Source organism: Heterodontus francisci, chromosome 8, assembly GCF_036365525.1.
Source record: "Heterodontus francisci isolate sHetFra1 chromosome 8, sHetFra1.hap1, whole genome shotgun sequence".
NCBI classification, from domain to species: Eukaryota; Metazoa; Chordata; class Chondrichthyes; order Heterodontiformes; family Heterodontidae; genus Heterodontus; species Heterodontus francisci.
The window spans coordinates 19237688-19257519 of record NC_090378.1 but is presented as its reverse complement, the minus strand read 5'-3'; the positions used below and the strand labels follow the sequence as shown (position 1 = coordinate 19257519).

The 19832-nt window shown below is 41.1% G+C and overlaps 1 protein-coding gene across 1 annotated transcript in view; it reads right to left on the bottom strand.

The window, feature by feature from the left end:
- The window catches only part of LOC137372676 (serine/threonine-protein kinase N2-like), a 127418-nt gene extending 113067 nt beyond the window's left edge, over positions 1-14351 (bottom strand). The window contains 1 exon segment of the mRNA XM_068036719.1: positions 13833-14351. Coding sequence (XP_067892820.1) covers positions 13833-13853 — 21 coding nt within the window. The 5' untranslated portion in view covers positions 13854-14351.
- Positions 14352-19832: the final 5481 nt, after the last annotated feature.

The window sequence follows — 19832 nt, the reverse complement described above, 5'->3', positions numbered from 1 at the left end:
CCTCTCTCCACAAATGCTGCCAGAACTGCTGAGTTTTTCCAGCACTTTGTTTTTAATTTTAGATTTCCAGCATCCGCAGTATTTTGCTTTTATACTACTGAAAAATATCAACCTGTCTTTCAATTTGCATACAAACACAAGAAAATTACTGAATTCACTAAAAGCAACAGCACCTCTTTTCCTTGAAGTAATACAACTTCCACTCATATGGTGTCTATAACACAGCAAGAACATCCCGAGGTACTTCAGAGATTAAGAGAAAAAAAAGAGATATCAGGAAGAGGTGACCAAAAGCTTGGTGAAAAGGTGGGTTTGGAAGAGTCTTAACACACAAGGGGAGATGGAAAAATAACAGGCATTTTAGGGAAGGAATTCCACCAGAGTGTGAACCTCAATGAGTGAAAGCACAGTTGCCAATGGACAGCGAAGGAAAGGAGACATACACAAGAGGCCAGAGTCAGAGGAATGAAGAGTCAAAAGGAGGAGGATTGAGGTGGTTATGGATAGCAAGGGGCATGGTCATGAAGGGATCTAAACACAAGAAACAGAATTTTAATGTGAAGTGTTAGGGAGGACAGAAATCGAAGCAGGCCAGGGTTACAGGTGAGCAGGACTTAGAGCGCACGATACGGGCAACAGTTTCGGAAGAGTTGAATTCTATGCAGTTTGACAGATGAGAGGCAAGCCAGGTGAGCACTGCATAGTCAAGGCTAGAAGTGACAAAGGTGTGCAGATGAGGATTTCAGTCAACTGATGAGCTGAGGTAGTGGCAGAGGCAGACAATGTTACGGAGATTAAATTAGGCAGCCTTCGTGACACAGGATATAGGGTTGGAAACTCAGCTCAGGGTTCAATAAGATCGCAAAGTTGCAGTCTGGTTAAACGTGGCATGAGGGTATGAAGTTTGCTGCAAAGGCTGAAAACAATGGCTTTAGTCTTACCAATGCTTTACTGGAGAGAACTAAGGCATAGACTTGATGGAATGATACTCCTGTGCTGTAAATGACTGATTCTAAGTCAGAGTCAGTGAATGCGTCGAGGGGAGTAGATCTGGGGAAGCTGACCCCACTGCTGATAATTGCCACCGAGGCAGTAAATAGATGAACATAAGAACTAGGAGCAGGAGTAGGCAATTCAGCCCCACCATTCAATACAATCATGGCTGATCTCATCTCGGCCTCAACTCCACTTTCCTGCCCATTCACCATAACCCTTCAACCCATTACTAACTAAAAATCTGTCTACCTCCTCCTTAAATTTACTCAATGTCGCGGCATCCGCCACACTCTGGGGTAATGAATTCCACAGACTTACGACCCTTTGAGAGAGTACTTTCTCCTCACCTCTGTTTTAAATCTGCTACTCCTTATCCTAAAACTATGACCTCTCATTCTAGACTGCCCCACAAGAGGAAACATCCTCTCTACGTCTACTTTGTCAATCCCCTTAATCTTATATACCTCAATTAGATCGCCTCTCATTCTTCTAAACTCTAGAGAGCGAAGGCCTAAACTGCTCAATCGCTCTTCATAAGACAAACCCCTCATCTCTGGAATCAACCTAGTGAACCTCCTCTGAACTGCCTCCAATGCAACTACATCCCTCCTCAAGTAAGGGGACCGAAGCTGTACGCAATACGCCAGGTGCGGTCTCACTAATGCCTTATACAGTTGCAGCAACACTTCCCTACTTTTATATTCTATTCCTTTAGCAATAAATGCCAAAATTCCATTTGCCTTCCTTATTACCTGCTGCACCTGCATACCAGTTTTCAGCGAATCATGCACGAGAACACCCAGATCCCGCTGCACCGAAGCACTCAAGTTTCTCTCCATTTAGGTAATAATTTGCCTTTCTATTCTTCGGAGCAAAATGGATAACCTCACTTATCTACATTAAACTCCATCTGCCAAAGTTTGGCCCATTCACCTGACCTATCCATATCCATTTGTAAATTTCTTATTTCTTTATTGCAACTTACTATCCCATCTATTTTAGTGTCATCTGCAAATTTGGCTATAGTACCTTCTATACCTGCATTCAAGTCATTAACATAGATTGTAAATAGTTGGGGCCCCAAGGACCAAACCCTGTGGCACCCCACTAGTTACATCTTGCCAACCAGAAGGTTGGTTAGCCAAACCTTTATCCAAGCTAATAAGTTGTCCCTGACCCCATGTGATCTTACCTTGTGCATTAACCTTTTGTGTGCCACCTTGTCAAATGCCTTCTGGAAGTTTAGACATACATCTACAGGATCCCCATTATCCATTTTGCTTGCCGCAGCTTCGAAGAACTCTAGCAAATTAGTCAAACACTATTTACCCTTCATAAAACCATGCTGACTCTGATGGATTGAGTTTTGACTTTCTAAATGTCCTGTTATTACTTCCTTAATAATAGATTCTAACAATTTCCCAACGACAGATGTTAAACTAACTGGTCTATAGTTTCCTACTTTCTGCCTCCCTTTCTTTTTGAATAAGGGCGTTATATCAGATTTTTTCCAATTCACTGGAACCTTTCCCGCATCCAGGCAACTTTGGAATATTATAACCAATGGATCCACTATCTCTGCTGCCACTTTCTTTAAGACCCTAGGATGTAGGCCATCAGGCCCTGGGGACTTGTCTGCCTTCAATCCCAATAGTTTGCTCAGCATTTTTTCCCTAGTGATGATTTTTCCAAGCTCCTCTCTTTCTATAACCTCTGCATTACCTGTTACTATTGAGATGGTACTAGTGCCCTCCACCATGAGGACGGAGAAAAAATACTGATTTAGTGTCTCCGCCATTTCTGTGTTCCCTCTATTAATTCCCAAGTCACATCCTCCAAGGGATCAACATTCACTTCAGCTACTCTCTTCCCCTTTAAATACTTATAGAAGCTTTTGCTACCCGTTTTTATATTTTGCACTAGTTTTCTTTCATAATTTACCTTTGCTCTTTTTATTACTTTTTTAGTAAGCGTTTGTTGATCTTTAAAAGTTTCCCAATCTTCCAGCCTGCCACTGGCCTTTGCAATATGGTATGCCTTAGTTTTTGTCTTCATGTTATCCTCAACTTCCTTGCTTAGCCATGGATGTTATTTCCCCCTCTTTGGAATATATTCTAGTTGGGAGGAATTGAATATCTCCTTAAACATCCACCACTGCTCATCAACTGTCCTAACTTTTAGTCTTCCTGCCCAGTCCACTAGGGCCAAATCTGTCCTCATGCTTATGTAATTATCTTTGTTTAACTCCAGAACGCTAGTGTGGGACTCCAGTTTTGTGCCCTCAAACTGAATTTTAAATTCTAGCATGCTATGATCACTCTTCCCTAGAGGATCCTTAACTATGAGATCATTAATTAATCCTACCTCATTACACAATACCAAATCTAGAATAGCCTGCTCCCTGGTTGGTTCCACAACATATTACTCCAAAAAAAAACAATCTCTAATACATTCAATGAACTTTCCCTCGAGGCTACCTTTGCCAATTTGATTAATCCAGTCTATATGCATATTAAAATCACCCATGATTATTGCCGTACCGTTCTTACAAGCCCCCAGTATTTCCTGGTTTATACTGTGTCCCAATGCGGAACTACTGATGTGGGAATAATCTATAGGTCCCCATAGAGATTTCTTTCCCTTGCTATTTCTTATTTCTACCCAGACTGATTCTACATCTTGATCTCCAGTCCCTATATCGTTTCTCACTACAGCACTGATCTCTTCTTTTACTAACAAAATTACACCTCTTCCTTTTCCTGCTTGCCTATCCTTCCGAAATATTGAGTACCCTCGGATATTCAATTCCCAAACCTGGTTTCCCTGCAACCACGTCTCAGTAATCGCCACTAAACCATACCCATTCGTCTCTATTTGCGCTGTTAACTCATTTAATTTATTCTGAATGCTTCGTGCATTCAGATACAAAGCCTTTTAAAGTTTGTTCTATTATCAAATTTCCCTACTCTTGTACGATTCCTTATTGCAATATGACGTTCACACGTTCTGTCCCTTTCTTTTATTTTCTGATAACAATCTGCCTCATCACTAACCTGCACTCCCACCTTCTCCTTTACCTTTAACTTCCTAATTTTCCGTGCAACTGAACCCTTCTTCCCCGCCTTCACCACCCCCCCCACTCCCCATTATTTAGTTTAAAGCCTTATCCACAGCCCTAGTTATGCAATTTGCCAGGACTCTGGTCCCAGCATGATTCAGGTGGAGCCCGTCCCATCGGAACAGCTCCCTCCTTCCCCAGTACTGGTGCCAATGTCCTATGAATTCGAACCCATTTCTCCCACACCAATCTTTGAAAAAGTACTCAATAGATTGGGGAACTCTGGAGGCAACAGTGCAGGGTAGGATAAGAAACCACTGCTGGAGATGCTTGGACTACGATGGGATATATCAAAGCGGAACCAAGTAAGGGTAGACCCCACCGAGCTGCTGGAGGAAAGGCATGGTTAAAAAGGCCAGAGGTAATGCACCACAGTCAGAGGATGCCATTTTTGATGATAGTTAGCTCCCTTAACCCCAGCCCAGACTTGTGGATTCACAAGAGAGAGGGTTGCCCATCAACATAAAGAAGCCAGACTTAGAGGCACAAATATAGTCTTTTTTTTCTTAAATGTTTTCCAAGGTGCCAGCAGGTTTATCAATAGTTGCTAGCGACTCCTGCATTATAAAAGCAGATATGCATTGTTACTTAACATGCTTCTATACTGCATTATACCTGTGCTGCCAGTTCCTCAAATCCAGCTGCAGTATGGCTGGCTGCAAGCTAAATATAAAACGAAGGCTTGCTAAGTCTCCACACTCTTACCATCGATTCCACCTGCCCCGCCACACCCCCGCCCCAAGGCTGTATCTGATGGTTCACAACCCCAGCATCTTATGACGCTAGCTGAGTTTCCAACCCCTATTTCCTTTCCTCCACTGCCTACTTGCAGCAACCAAAAATACCTGTTAAAAATTAACCTTCCCAGGAGCCAGTTTTGGCAAGTCCCAAGTTTTTATTTTAAACCAGTGGGCATTAGAGGACATTTCATGCAATATAAAATATAACTAAACTGACAATCCCACTGCTTTGTACTGGAATAGAGAACAAATATTAAAACAAAATTTCAGCTAATTACAAAAAAGCCTTAAAAAGTTATTTTAATTTTGCTAACAGCTGAAACACAGAAAACTCTATAAACTTGTACAGAATATTCCTGATGCAGACCAGAGATTTTCATCAACAGCCTGCACGCTACTACAATCAATCAATATGGAATTACTGGATAGGATTATCTGTACCAAGCAATATAGGAGTCAAATTCCTTGAGGATTTGAAACAAGCATTACATCACAGCTCAATAGTGAAAGGAAAAGCAGTTACAAAAAATTATGCATTCTAGCTACAAATGAGAATTCTTTGCTCAGATCTACAGTGGTTGCATTTGAAGATGTACCGCATCAGGAACTTATTGATTTGGTTCAGTGAATTTTACTGTATCACTGAACATGATATTGCGAGGAATTTAGTAAAGTTACATATATAAAAACATTTAATACAACAGGTGGCTAACTTCAAACTCTTAAGTGCTCCTGAATTAAAGCCTGGCTACCCGACCCAAACCCAACTACATGTGCTGGAGCATTACGGTTATGAAGAGAGACTGGATAGACTGAGGTTGTTTTCCTTGGAGCGGAGAAGGCTGAGGAGGGACCTGATTGAGGGTATACAAAATTATGAGGGGCACTGATAGAAAAAGTTTCTTCCTATCTATCCTCTTAGCGTAATGGTCAATAACTAGGGGGCACAGATTTAAGATAAGGGGCAGGAGGTTTAGAGGGGAGTTGAGGAAAATTTTTTCACCCAGAGGGTGGTTGGAATCTGGAACACACTGCCTGAAGGGGTGGTAGAGGCAGGAACACTCACGACATTTTAGTATTTAGATAAACACTTGAAACGCCATAACATACAAGGCTACAGGCCAAGTGCGGGGTGTGGGATTAGTTTTGGACGGGTGCTTGATTGTCGGTGCAGGCGCGCTGGGCCAAAGGGCCCGTTTCTGTGCTGTAAAACTCTATGACTCTGTGTCGGATTGGGTCTATATTCCAAGTCCAGCATTCAGTCTCGCCTCGGGTTGGGCTGGACAATGCTGCCTCCGGGAACTCACGAGATCAGGCACGCCCATCATTCCCCAAACTCCATCTGCAGGACTAGCCTGCTGTCAGAACGGATGAACAGGATCAACCAGTACCACCATTTGGACAAGGTGGAGCACAATAACATATTTGATATCATTAAATTTACTGCAATATTCATGTCGGGTCAGGTCGGGGGCAAAAATAATTAAAGGACTCTAGCCCGGGTCGGGTCAGGCCTGGATCAGGTTTCAATTTTATACCTGAGCAGACCTTTATTCTGAATGACATGATAATCCCCAAGAGAATTCAGTCAAATATTAAGTGAGTTACATCCTTGAACACACTCAAGTTGCTTTTTTGGTTGCCCAAAATATATACAATCTTTCTTTCTTTTCACTCATTCAAAAGCTTCTCTATTTTGACACTGAAACTTATAATTCCACAAGGATACCAAATTTTCTCCTATCAACGAATGATGCCATTTACTACCTTTTTTTTTCAAAAAAGCATGGACATAATCATACTGTGCCATCAGGTGGCCTAGGAAAGCCTGAGGTTCAACGTTCAGTTTTTAAACTGAGCAAGCTCTCAGCAAAGGCAATGGTAGAGTTACTACAATGGGCTTTAGCGACCATGGTTTAAAGGAGGGAAGGTACGCTAAGGTTCCAACTTGCTTGTTGCCCAGATTTCTGCTCTGGAAGTGTGTGTGAATACTGGGAAAGAATCAATCATTCAGTTGCAAGGTCCCTTTCCCACTGTCACACAACCTGTCAAAGTTCACAATATCATTTCAAACTGGCGACGATTCCATTGAGAAAATGCTTTCAGTTGAAGCCAAGCACTTCTCCAATGCTGCCACTTCCTTATGGAACTGTTAAAAGGCTGGAATGGGGTTAGGGGAAAGTAATTAATTGATAAATCACTCCCACACGTGGGAAAAAGAAAATGTACGTATAATTCTAGATAAAGCAATTAAATCAAAGTGTGTTACAAAGCTTTAACACAAAACATTGAAAAAACAGCAGAAATCACCAAGGGCAAAGCTGTATTGGTTTATGAAGGTTAAACCAAGATTCTATTATTGTTGTAGCACACTTCAACTGAATTAAAGAACATGGGTTGGAGTATAAAGTGCTCCTTCCACCTATGTGGAAGGATGCAATTGTAGATATTAGAATTAGAATATTACAGCGATGTACAGGCCCTTCGGTCCTCGATGTTGCGCCGACCTGTGAAACCATCTGACCTACACTATTCCATTTTCATCCATATGTCTATCCAATGACCACTTAAATGCCCTTAAAGTTGGCGAGTCTACTACTGCTGCAGGCAGGGCGTTCCACGCCCCTACTACTCTCTGAGTAAAGAAACTACCTCTGACATCTGTCCTATATCTATCATCCCTCAACTTAAAGCTATGTCCCCTCATGTTTGCTATCACCATCCGAGGAAAAAGACTCTCACTATCCACCCTATCTAACCCTCTGATTATCTTATATGTCTCTATTAAGTCATAATTTATGAAGGTTAAACCAAGATTCTATTATTGTTGTAGCACATTTCAACTGAATTAAAGAACATGGGTTGGAGGAGGTGAATAAAATAGTATAAAGTGCTCCTATACAGAATGTTAATACCTTTTACAACACAAGAAATGAGCTCTGGAAACTTGCAGTCTAAATCCAGAAGGGAGATAATATCTGCCAGGATTTCCGTGGGGTAAAGCCTCATACATTTCACCTCACTAGCGTGTTGGAGGGCTGCACAATCGCCTCCTCGCTGGCAAACCAACCTCACAGCCAAATGTAGGATAAATTGAATTTATTCTATTTGCAATATATCTTTTGTGTCTTCATTTCAGGGCCTATCATATGTGGAAGAGCAAAAATCTAGGACTTTTATTCATCTGGTAGGTGAAGGGGAGAGAGGTGCATTGCTAATAAGGAGTTTCACCTGTATTTAAACAGAAATTATTAATTGGTTGCCTCAATGCTTGCCCATCTATTTCCTACTTTATTTAGGACAATTTTCAATATGCAAGACAATATCCAAATACAAATTTAAGTTTATCAGTTTTTGCTCAATGTCTTTACCACCCTGGTGACATCCTGCTAGAAGTTCCAGTGACAACACCCAAGTATTTTCTGCTATTACCTCCCTCCTTACAATGTTTCAGTTTTCTCCTTGAAGCTTATTTTACAGGCTTGCATCATCTTACTAAATTTCTTACAGCCTGGTGCCGATTACTTTTGTTGCATTCTGCTGTCTTTAGTTTCCCCAAGTCTGCTTCAGTAACTATTTAGCACCTGCCTTAATATTTCATTCATACTCATCAAGACGTCCTTTAGTTTCTCTAAAAATCCTTTGTTTAAAATAGTCTCTTCCCAAGTCCCCCCCACAACCCCATTGTCTCTCTGCCCTCCAAACTAATATCCCAGAGACAGAATTCCTCTGTCATGTTTTGCTACTTTCCCCATTTTATTTTCCAAAGCTTTCATTCCCATCACCCAATGTCATCCAGTCCAAGCCTCTCCTCTCTGACTGCCTTCTCAATGATGCTATCCAACTACCGATATGCATGATCATTTTTATAGGATTCCTTGTGCCATCTTGCCATCCTGTATTATACCAAGTAATACTCCTGGTCTTAGTCACAAGTCAAAATTCTGTACAAGTACAGCATTCACTCCTTATAACACCAGAAGGGAGGATCTGTGTCCTCCCTTCCAGTCTTTTTTCTCTTGTAGGTCTTTTCCCTTTTTAATATAAAGATTAGTTTCTGGGTTAATTCTCTATTTGACAGGACAGAGGGGCCGCCTATTACTGGGGCTGTGAAGTTTTTCTGCTGATATTTTAGCTTTCTTCCTGGAGTCTTTTCTTTCATAACCAATGATGCCTTTCAGGCATTTGACCTTTAGATTGAGGTATGCCATTTTTCATTGGAGTATTGAGGCATGTTTACTGTACTAGTTTTATATATTTGCTGTATCACTTCACTGACCTTGGCTGTTTTTTGAAATTCAAGTTGCAGTTATTTCTAGTTCGTTCCTTGTTGCTACCTTTTCCAAAATTTGTACTTCGACTGATTAACAAATTATATTGTTTAAAACAAAAAATAATCAAGTATTTCCTTTGGGGGAGAAGTATTCTTAAGCGTATTTTGGTCCTTCAGCCCCACTAAATCAGGCCTCTCACAGTAAGACAGCAGTTATGCTCCCAATTAGCATCTGGATTGATCCTGGATTCCTTTTGGAGCCATATGCATAACTGGTGTCAATGCAAGACTTTACTGGTCCAATGGGAGGACCAAAATGGCAGGTCTTGAGATCCTTCCCAGGTAGTCAACTAGTTGTGGCAGTGAGTAGCTCAGCTTTATTGGTCAGGAAGATCTAAAGTTTGATTCCCAATTGGTACTAGTTAGCGCTTAGCTTGGGCAGCAGTACACATGCTTGAATTAGGCAGGGAAGTATAAATGGCCATAGTTACTTGGCTAATATTTGTCTCACCCCCAGTTAAAACTACACACATGGATATCTAATAAGAGAATCAGGCTAGGCTATCAAACCACCAAGGTTAAATAGCCTGCCAAGGTTTCTGATCAAAGCTGAAAACTATTAACGGTAATATCGCCCATGAAAATACTGAAATGGCAAATGTGAAGAATTATTTTGCATCAGTAATTACAGTAGAGGAAGAGCTCAGCATGTCAGACATCCCAAGGAAACCAAAAGTGAATCAGGGACTGGGGCTCACCAATATTAACTTAAGCAAAATAACAGTAACAAAGAAAATAATGGCACTAAAAGTGACAAAGCCCCAGGACTAGATGGTTTCCATTCCAGGGTTTTAGAGTAGGTAGGTGAGAACATTGGAAAATTATGGATAGGGCATCTGCAAAGTTCTCTCGATTCAGGAAACATTCTTTTAGATTGGAAAACTACATATGTCATTCCACTATTTAAGATAGGTCACAGAGAAACACCAGGAAATTATAGACCAGTTAGGCGAACATCTGTTGGGAAATTGCTACAGTCTATAATTAAGGATAGGGCAGCTGAACACCTTGAAAATTTTCAGCTGATCAGAAAGCACCAGCATGGATTTGTAAAGGGTTAGTCATGTCTGATGAAATTGATTGGACATTTTGGACAGTCATGGACAGGGAAATGTCTATGGATATTATTTAGAGAGACTTCCAGAAGGCATTCGATAAAGTTCCTCATAAGAGACTGCTAGCTAACATTGAAGTGCATGGAACTGAAGGTTAGGAAATTGACTGAGTGGAAGGAAATGGACTAGGGAACAATGCGCAAATACTCTAATTGGCAGGATGTGACTACTGCAAGGATCTGTGTTGGGACCTCAACTATTTGCCATGTTTATTAACTACTTCGATGATGAAAGTGAGAGCCAAATATCCAATGACACAAAGGTAGGGAGTATCGTAAGCAGCATAGATAAAAGTACAAAATGATAATGAAATATTGATAGGTTAAGTGAATGGGCAGAACTGTGGCAAGTGGATTTCAATGCAGACAAATGTGTGGTAAAAGCTGATGGAATGCTGGTCTTTATAGCTCGAGGAATAGAATACAAGGTGGTACAAGTCATGCTTCAGCTATGTAAAGCCCTGGTCAGACCACCTCTGAAGTATCATGAGCAGTTCTGGGTACCACATCTCAGGAAGGAGAATACTGGCCGTGAAGGGAGTGCAGCGTAGGTTTCCAAGAATGATAACTGGACTCCAAGTGTTAAATTATGAGAGGAGAGAGAGAGATTACACAAGCTAGGGTTGTAGTCCCTAGAATTTAGAACGTTACGTTCAAACCTTTCAAGATAATAAAGGTGAACAGAGGGTAGATAGAAACTATTTCAGCTGGTTGGAGAGTCTAAGACTAGGAGGCTTCGTCTAAAAAAATTAGAGCCAGATCTTTCAGGAGAGAAATTAGGAAACACTCCTGGACACAAAGGCTGATAGGAGTTTGGAACTCTGTGCAAATGGCAATTGATGCTTGGTCAATTGCTACTGAAATTGATAAGAATTTTGTTAACTAAGGCATTATGGGATATGAGACAAAAGCAGGTATATGGAGTTAAGTTGCAGTTCAGCCATTATCTCATTGAATGTCAGAACAGGCTCAAAGGGCTAAATGATCTACTCCTGATCCTATGTTCCTAAAGCTCAGACATGAAGATCAGCCATTAGGCAATGTATTAGATGATCACACGTAGCTGAATGCATCAACAAGGATTCAACACCTTGAGAGAAAGGGGGGGGGGGGGGGGGGGAAAAGGAAGAGAGAAAGTTGACCAAGATTAAAAAACAGTGGGGTGAAATTGGACTTGAGCACGGACAGCAGAAAAAAAAAAATGGGGCAGGTTGTAAAACAGGCTGCCGGATCGCTATCTCCCAATTTTGCACTTCTGCCCAAGAAAACACACCTAGCAGATCTTGGGACTCAAACACAAAACATTAGGCATAGCTGTTAGCGGACAAGAGATTAACACACAGTATATTATAATTTTATTTGAGAACGCAAGAGGGGCTATATTTTGCTAGAAGTACATCCCCATTTAATTACCAAGCTGCACTTGACATGGTTATTCCTGTAATTAATTATAGAAACAGGACAAAATCTACCATCGTTTATTAGCATCCCACAAGAATCTTTTAAAAGCAAATATCAATATTTTATTAAATATTGCACAAGTAAAGATAAATTTTCTGTTAGGGAAGAATTACATTAATCTTGAAATAATGGCGAAAAGGTTGCTATGAGCATGGTATGGACAACAACATATTTAACTGACCATAAACCAAAAATCAAACTTGATGGGTCTAACGCACGGGTTTAATGACACAAACACAGCCATCCATTTTTTTTTAAAATGGAATGATAGGTCATTCATGCTACTGCTTAAGGTGAGTTGAGACATGGTAGAGTTTGAGAGAAATGTGGTACTGTTTCCTAGAAACTGACGTTCAACAAAAACATCTCAAGACTTTATATACACGAAACTCTGCAATTAACTGCTCATCTCGTTAAGAAAGTTTAGCTGGTCCCATCCTCTATTAACCATTGCAATAAATAAAATGTGTCGAAGAGAATTTTTCTGATCCTCTTTGTGCCACATGACAGGAAGATTTGTGTTTTATCCGCGAGATTACGACACTAGACTTGTATTGTAACATCAGCTGACAGGAAAAGAATGTTTTACTGCAAAGTAACACTCGCACTGAGTTATACTCATGTACATTTGTTGTAAGGACATACGATACCCTAAACAGTTCATGTGCAGAATTTACTACAGGAGGAGGTTCCAATTACATGAGATCATTCAAATATTTGAATGGAAACTTCATTCTAATCCTTTCAGAAATTTAGTTGTCTGACGCTTTCCTGAATAGCATTTCAGTACTTATCAAGCTGTAATGATTCTTACATGTGTAGATGGAGAAAGACATAACGCTGCTGGATTTTTTTTTTAATCCTTTGACAAACATTTATAATGTTTGTTTTTTCCACAGCTGACAAAGGGTCAGAGCAGTATACAGTCCTGAAAACTCATTAATAGGTATCAATCTCCTAAGTGATGCAATCAGTACAGAACAAAAGATATCATGCTCACTCCAATAAAATCTCTGCCGACTAAATCACTTGGGCTGACAAGGGCACTAATTAAAAACTGACTAGCTCAAATACATAAAAAGTCAAAATAAAGCACTATTCTTGCCAAATCTGAAAATCAAATGATATATTACAGATAAACTAACATAATACACTTCCTCCCCAAAGTGGCCAACTGACCCACAACAGCTATCTGGAAGGTAAAGCAGATCCAAGGCAGTTAGTTAGAAACCAAACTGTTCTTCAAGCAAGAATTTGCAAACTCGCTCTATGCCTCCATTAAAGGATATTAAAGAAACGAGAGACTCGGTGATGGGCAGGCGGCCAAGAATCCAACAACAATTAAACAGTTTTCCTTCATTCACCCCTCCTCCAGCAGCTGATATTAAAGCAAACTCTTAAGGCCTGGAAAGTCGGGCTCTTGGAGATCGACCGGGCTCTCAACTTTTCCTACACATCAAAACTTTTTTTTTATTTGAAAAAAAGAAAAACACGCACAACGACAGCCAAGACGGGAAAAAAAAGCTTGTACACAGACAGACACTTGTAAAGCAAAAAAAAAAACAAAACAAAAAAAAAGCTGGCTTTCCCTCAACATTTTTGAAACCCCCTGCCTCAGATCTCTCTAAAAAAAATTTTGACTGAATTATTTATTGGACAAATATAGAAAAAAAAAAGGAGGAAACCATTGGAAAACATTTAAACTTTTTTGGTGGTTGTTGTTTAGGCAGTTGGTAAACTTGCAAGACAGGGCCCAGCCAGGAGGAGGGTATTAGAAGAAATATGTATATTTAAAATAAAATTGGAAATCCTATATATATATATATATATATAAAATAAAAAAGGAGTTAATTGTGGGAGTGAGGATGTTGCCTGTTGCCCACACCCTCTGTCTTGCCCTGTAAAGCCTCCTTCTTCCCCAATGCCCCTCTCCTTACCCAGTCTGTCTCTCTCTCTTCTCCTCTGTCTATCTCTCACACACAAACACACACATTCCCCCTCTCTCTCTCTCTCTCTCTCTCTCTCTCCCTCCCTCACTCACTCACTCTCTCACAGCAGAAGCCGCTTTACCTGCACTGGATCCGCCGCCATCTTGGCCTCTCTCTCTCTCTCTCTGCCGCCGATGGCGGTGCCGAGCTCCCAATTCTCGTCTTTCCTTTTGAATGTTAAAATAGGAAGGTTGTTGTAACTGGGGGGGGGGGGGAGGGGACTGTTTATTTATTTAAATTTTTTTTTTTTAAAAAGCCTCAGCGCATCTTCGCCGGCCGGTTGCCAGTTACAGGCCCCCCCCCTCCCCCTCTTCCCAATTAAAAACAAACTCTCAAAAGGATTTCTCTTAAAATTAAATCCAAGGCGAGGAGGGAGGGGGGGGAAAAAGTGTCAACTATCCATTAACTCCCAGTTTCTGAAGTTCTTGCTCTGAACAGAAATTTTCCCTTTTCCCCCCTCCCTTTCTCTCCTAAAGCGCGGAATAAGTTTCTTTTTAAGTTTTAATTCACCAGTCTTTTCCTCTCCTCCTCTCCTGTTTCTCTTTTTTTTCCCCCTGAAGGAGGACGGGCACAAACCGAGTGTTTGAAAACCTGAACCTCCGCCCTCCAAGTAGAGCCCGCCCGCTCCTTCCTTCCCTCCCTCTGCATTAACCATCATGTGATTCCCTACTCCCAACACATTGCAGCAAATCACCAACTCTACACCTATCTCTCCCTGTGTGGGTTTCCCCCCCCCTCTTTAACTCCTCAATTTTCTTTCGTTTTCTTTGTTGTCAACCCAACATAGGTTTTACAAAGGTTGCATAAACTTCTGCCTCTTAAGAAAACTTTGGCACCGCACCTGTAAACTTTTTCCCTCCTCCATTTAGCTTGTAGAACCTTACTGAGGAATGAGCTCAAAAGTACAGATTTTTGTTCTGGAAAAGGAAAATTTGAATTTATATAGCACCTTTCATGGCAACTGGATATCCCAAAGTGCTTGACAGCCAATTAAACTTTTTTTTTTGAAGTGTAGCCTCTGTTGTAATGTGGGAAACACACCTACCAATTTGCACACAGCAAGCTCCCACAAACAGCAATGTTAATGACCAGATAATCTGTTTTCTGTAATGTTGATTGAGGAATAAATATTGGCTGGGACACTAGTCTTCTTCAAAAATAGCACTATGCAATTAACATGCCCTTTAATTTTTTTTTTTACACAGCAATTTAAAGAGGCCAGCTTGTGTGTAGCTAGCATAAGCACTGAAAGATGACATCTCTGACAGTGTAGCACTTCCTCAATAGTGCACTGAAGTATCAGCCTTGATTTTCGTGCTGGAGTGGGACTTGAACCTACAACCTTCTAAGCTCAAAGGTGAGAGTTTTATCAACTAAGCTACGGCTGACACTTTTGGTGATATTGGTTGTAATATAAATCTGAGTCCTCAGTAAGTCCTCAGTACCTTGCTCTATGGCAGCGAGGCCTGGACAACGTATGTCAGCCAAGAGCGACGTCTCAATTCATTCCATCTTCGCTGCCTCCGGAGAATACTTGGCATCAGGTGGCAGGACCGTATCTCCAACACACAAGTCCTCGAGGCAGCCAACATCCCCAGCTTATACACACTACTGAGTCAGCGGCGCTTGAGATAGCTTGGCCATGTGAGCCGCATGGAAGATGGCAGGATCCCCAAAGACACACTGTACAGCGAGCTCGCCACTGGTATCAGACCCACCGGCCGTCCACGTCTCCGCTTTAAAGACGTCTGCAAACGCGACATGAAATCCTGTGACATTGATCACAAGTCGTGGGAGTCAGTTGCCAGCGTTCGCCAGAGCTGGCGGGCAGCCATAAAGACAGGGCTAAAATGTGGCGAGTCGAAGAGACTTAGTAGTTGGCAGGAAAAAAGACAGAGGCGCAAGGGGAGAGCCAACTGTGCAACAGCCCCGACAAACAAATTTTTCTGCAGCACCTGTGGAAGAGCCTGTCACTCTAGAATTGGCCTTTATAGCCACTCCAGGCGCTGCTCCACACACTACTGACCACCTCCAGGCACTTACCCATTGTCTCTCGAGATAAGGAGGCCAAAGAAGAAGAAGAAGAAATCTGATCATTTTTCACACAACAATTTTAAGTGTATGATTTAAACTTTAGACACCTGGTCCAAATACAACTAAACTTGGCTTATAGCCAAATGCTGGTGCACCTATCAGTGCAATTGATGAATTAAGAAGGAAAAATCACAACTGCTGAAGATCTGAATAAAAACAGGAAATACTGGAAACACATAGCAGTCAGCATTTGTAATTTCCTTCTAGATTGTTCTAAAGTGCTGCCATAACTTCAGTGGAAGATAGCTGAAATTCCGGTAAGATGGGTAAACAAAATTGCCATCAACGTTACAGTAACCAATGAAAACCCTCCAAGGAAATTCCTAGTCACCAGCTCAAATCTTATATCTTTATATATCTACAAACCTGCTTGGTGTTTCAAAGAAGTAATATGAATTGATACATGTTATATGTCTAAACGTTATAAATGGTCAAATGTTTTCTTCTCTGCAATTGCTCGTTTGAGTCCATACTGTTGACCTGTTTTGTGCTTTCAGACTGCTATTAAAAGACTGTCTCAGAGAAGGCATTTTATGCAAAACTGCCCTCTTCAGTGATGTCATGAGCAGATGCTGCGGACAGTATTCTCAATTGTCATTGTCGAGGAGATTCAACAGAACACATCTGCTCCTAGTCTGCTTATGCTGCAGTATGAAAGCACAAAATGAACTGAGCTAAGCCAGTAAACAGAACAACCATAATTTACATTTATGTAATGCCTTTAATGTACAAACCATTCCAAGGCATTTTTGAAGTAGTGTTGAGAGAAATGGAATGCCACACACAGGAGAAGGTTTCTGACTGGGCAAGAAGATGGGTTTTAAGACAGTTTTTCAAGGAGAAGCAGAGAGGCTTAGGGAGCAAGTTCCAAAGAGCAAGGCTTAGACACTAAAAGCTCTGCCACAAATCATGAGGTAAAATAAAGGAGAGATGCACGAGGCTAAGGTCAGACGCCCAAAGAGTGTGAGAGGGAAAGTTTAAGGGAAATTGCAAAGTAGAGTGGAGAGATGGCTTGAAAGGATTTGAAGATGAAGACAAGAATTTAAATTTAATGTAATAACGTATAGGGAGCCAGTTATGTCTGTGAAGGTGGAAGTGATGGGTGGGTATGTTTTAGTGCAGGACAGGATATGGGCAGCTGCATTTTGGACAGGTAGAGTTTATGGAGCTTGAACAAAGGAAAGCCAACAATGAGCTTTTTGGAAAAATTGAGTCTGGAGGTGACAAGAGCATGGATAAGGGTTTCCAAGGCTGAGGTAGAGACGGCAACAGGCAATGTTGTGAAAATGAAAATATGCAGTCTTGGTGACAGAGTGTGAGATTTGAAGCTCAACTCAGGGTTGAACAAAAGGTCAAGATTTAACACCATCTTATTTAACCTGACTGACATGTCAGGGAGGAAGATAGAATTAGTGTCAAAGGAACAGAGTTGTGGTAGGTGCTGAGAGCAATGGCCTCAGTCTTCCTGATGCTAAGTTCAACAAAGTTATAGCTCATTCATATAAGATCGACAGCAATAAATCCTAAAGGGAATTCAGGGGAAACCTTTTTTACCCAACGAGTGGTAAGAATGTGAAACTCGCTACTGCAAGGAGTAGATGAGTTGAATAGCATAAATGCATTTAAGAGGAAGCCAGATAAGCACGAGAGAGAAAGGAATAGTAGGATATGCTGACAGGGTTAGATGAAGATGGGTAGAAGGAGGCTCTTATGGAGCACAAGTACCAGTATAGGCCAGTTGGGCTGACTAGTCTGTTTCCATGCTGTAAATTCTAAGTAATTCTATGTAATGTCTGACGTGAAGTAGTTATGGGTTGAAAGAAATGGGCAACAGGTAGAGTTGGGTGTTGTTAGCATATATATGGAAGCTAACACTGTGCCGCTGGATGATGCTAATTGTTGTATGTTTGGTTAGTCTGCCACCATTTGTATATTTGGTTAGTCTAGCTGGAGAGATTACTGAGTCTTCATAATTTTAACATTAACTCATTTATTACATTTTAACTATATACAGCTTTACATAAGTCTGTATGACTCCTCTGAAGCCATGCTGCATCTTCCTCAAGTCTCTCTCACATGTGATCTCTTACATCATTATGGTGGGAGGTATTCCTCACACCGTCTCAAACATTAACCCTTTCAAACCATTACACTACATCTCCCCTCGAGTCTTTATCCATATACATACATTTTTACATACTACCCCATCTCCCCCCAAGTCTTTGACATTACACAATCAATCTGCCAGGAAGCTTTACAACTCTCCCTGATCATGTTGTTGTTGGACGCAGAAGATTAGTAATCTTTCTCAGAACTCTTGTTTCTTAACTTGGTCAGCCTTCATTGAGGTTTGTAGTATCGGGTGCTTTCTAAATTTCAGCTTCAACATCTGGTTCATCCAAATGTATGACTGATTGGTGTCTTTGATGAATAGGAATAAGATTCCTTCTGTTTCTTCTTATAGTATCTTCTGAAGTATGTACTAACTAAGATCTCTGTTGATTCTCATCTCTCCAGATGATTACTCCTTCTCTGCCCTGTTCTCGTACCCTTACCTTTTCTCTTTCCATCAACTTTGATTGGTTCCTAGTACGATATTTCCTATTATAATTATAAGCTTCTTGCTTTTTGTAAGACCTTTCTCTGTCTTGAACTCTCTGATAATCCTGGACTTCTTGCCCTGGAAGTAATTTTTTGAGTAGAATGGGAAATTGTGTTTGAAGCTTCCTTCCCAGCTACAGTTCTAATCCACATAGCAATGAAGTAGATCTAAACTTCAGGAGTGCTTCATTCTTCTTTAACAGTACTTTGATAGTTCTGACTCTTCTTTCAGCTTCACCATTAGATTGAGGATATCTAAGGGAACTTGTAAGATGTACAAATCTACAGTTTACCGCAAAGTACATAAAGTAGTCATTTGCAAACTGCGGTCCATTATTGGAAACTATCTGGTCAGGTATACCATGTTCTTCAATCCATGTTGAAAAATAGTCGATGACAATCAGGCAGGATTTTCCACTAAACATGAATAGATCCATCCCCAGACGTTCCCATGGTCTGGTTGGAAATTGGGTTAAGATAAAGGGTTCCCTCTGATCCTGTCTGTGCATTGTGCATACCTGGCAATTAGAAATCATTTCTTCTATATCTGTCAATATTCTCAGCCACCACACACACAACGGAGCCCATGCTCTGCATTTCGTTACACCCATGTGGCCCTGGTGTATTTTCTCAGATGTCTACCCAGAGTGAGTCCAGAATTACCAGCCTCTCGTCATATACCAGCAAATCATCCACAACAGTAAAGTGCCTTCTATGTTCGAAAAAGATTTCATCCCCTTACCACTGGGGCACTGCTGTGGCCAACCTTGCATACAATATTGGCAGATACAGATGCATTCCTCATTTTGCATCTGAGCATGATGAATTTCTTGGAGCTTTTTAGAACTTGCCTGCCATGTGATGCAGTGAACTGAGAATATGACTAAATCTCATTAATCAGTTTAACATCCCGTTGTGTAGGGTAGTCAACAGTAGCTCTGGACAATGCATCTGCTCTCATCTGTTGCTTGCCCTGTACGTATACCATTTCGTACGTGAACCTCATTAGCCTCAACCAGAATCTCTGGATTCTCGGAGGCACCCTAACGAGTTCCTTTTCATCAAGTCAGGAAACCAGGGGTTTGTGTTCTGTCTCTATGACAACCTTGAAGCCAATAATATAATCTGAGAACTTCCCACAGGCTCATGTGATTGTGAGAGTTTCTTTCTCTTGTTGGCGGTACCCCGTCCCAGTCTCAGACAATGCTTGTGATGCATAATAAGCCGGTCTTTGTTATCCATCTAGTTATTCTTGAAAAAGGACTGCTCCTAACCCTGTAGCTGAGGCGTTTGCTGCAATTGTGGTTGGTAGTGAGGGGTTATAATGTGCTAAGATATCTGGTGAAATCAGCCTCTCCTTGATCCTTTGAAATGCTTGCTCCTGATG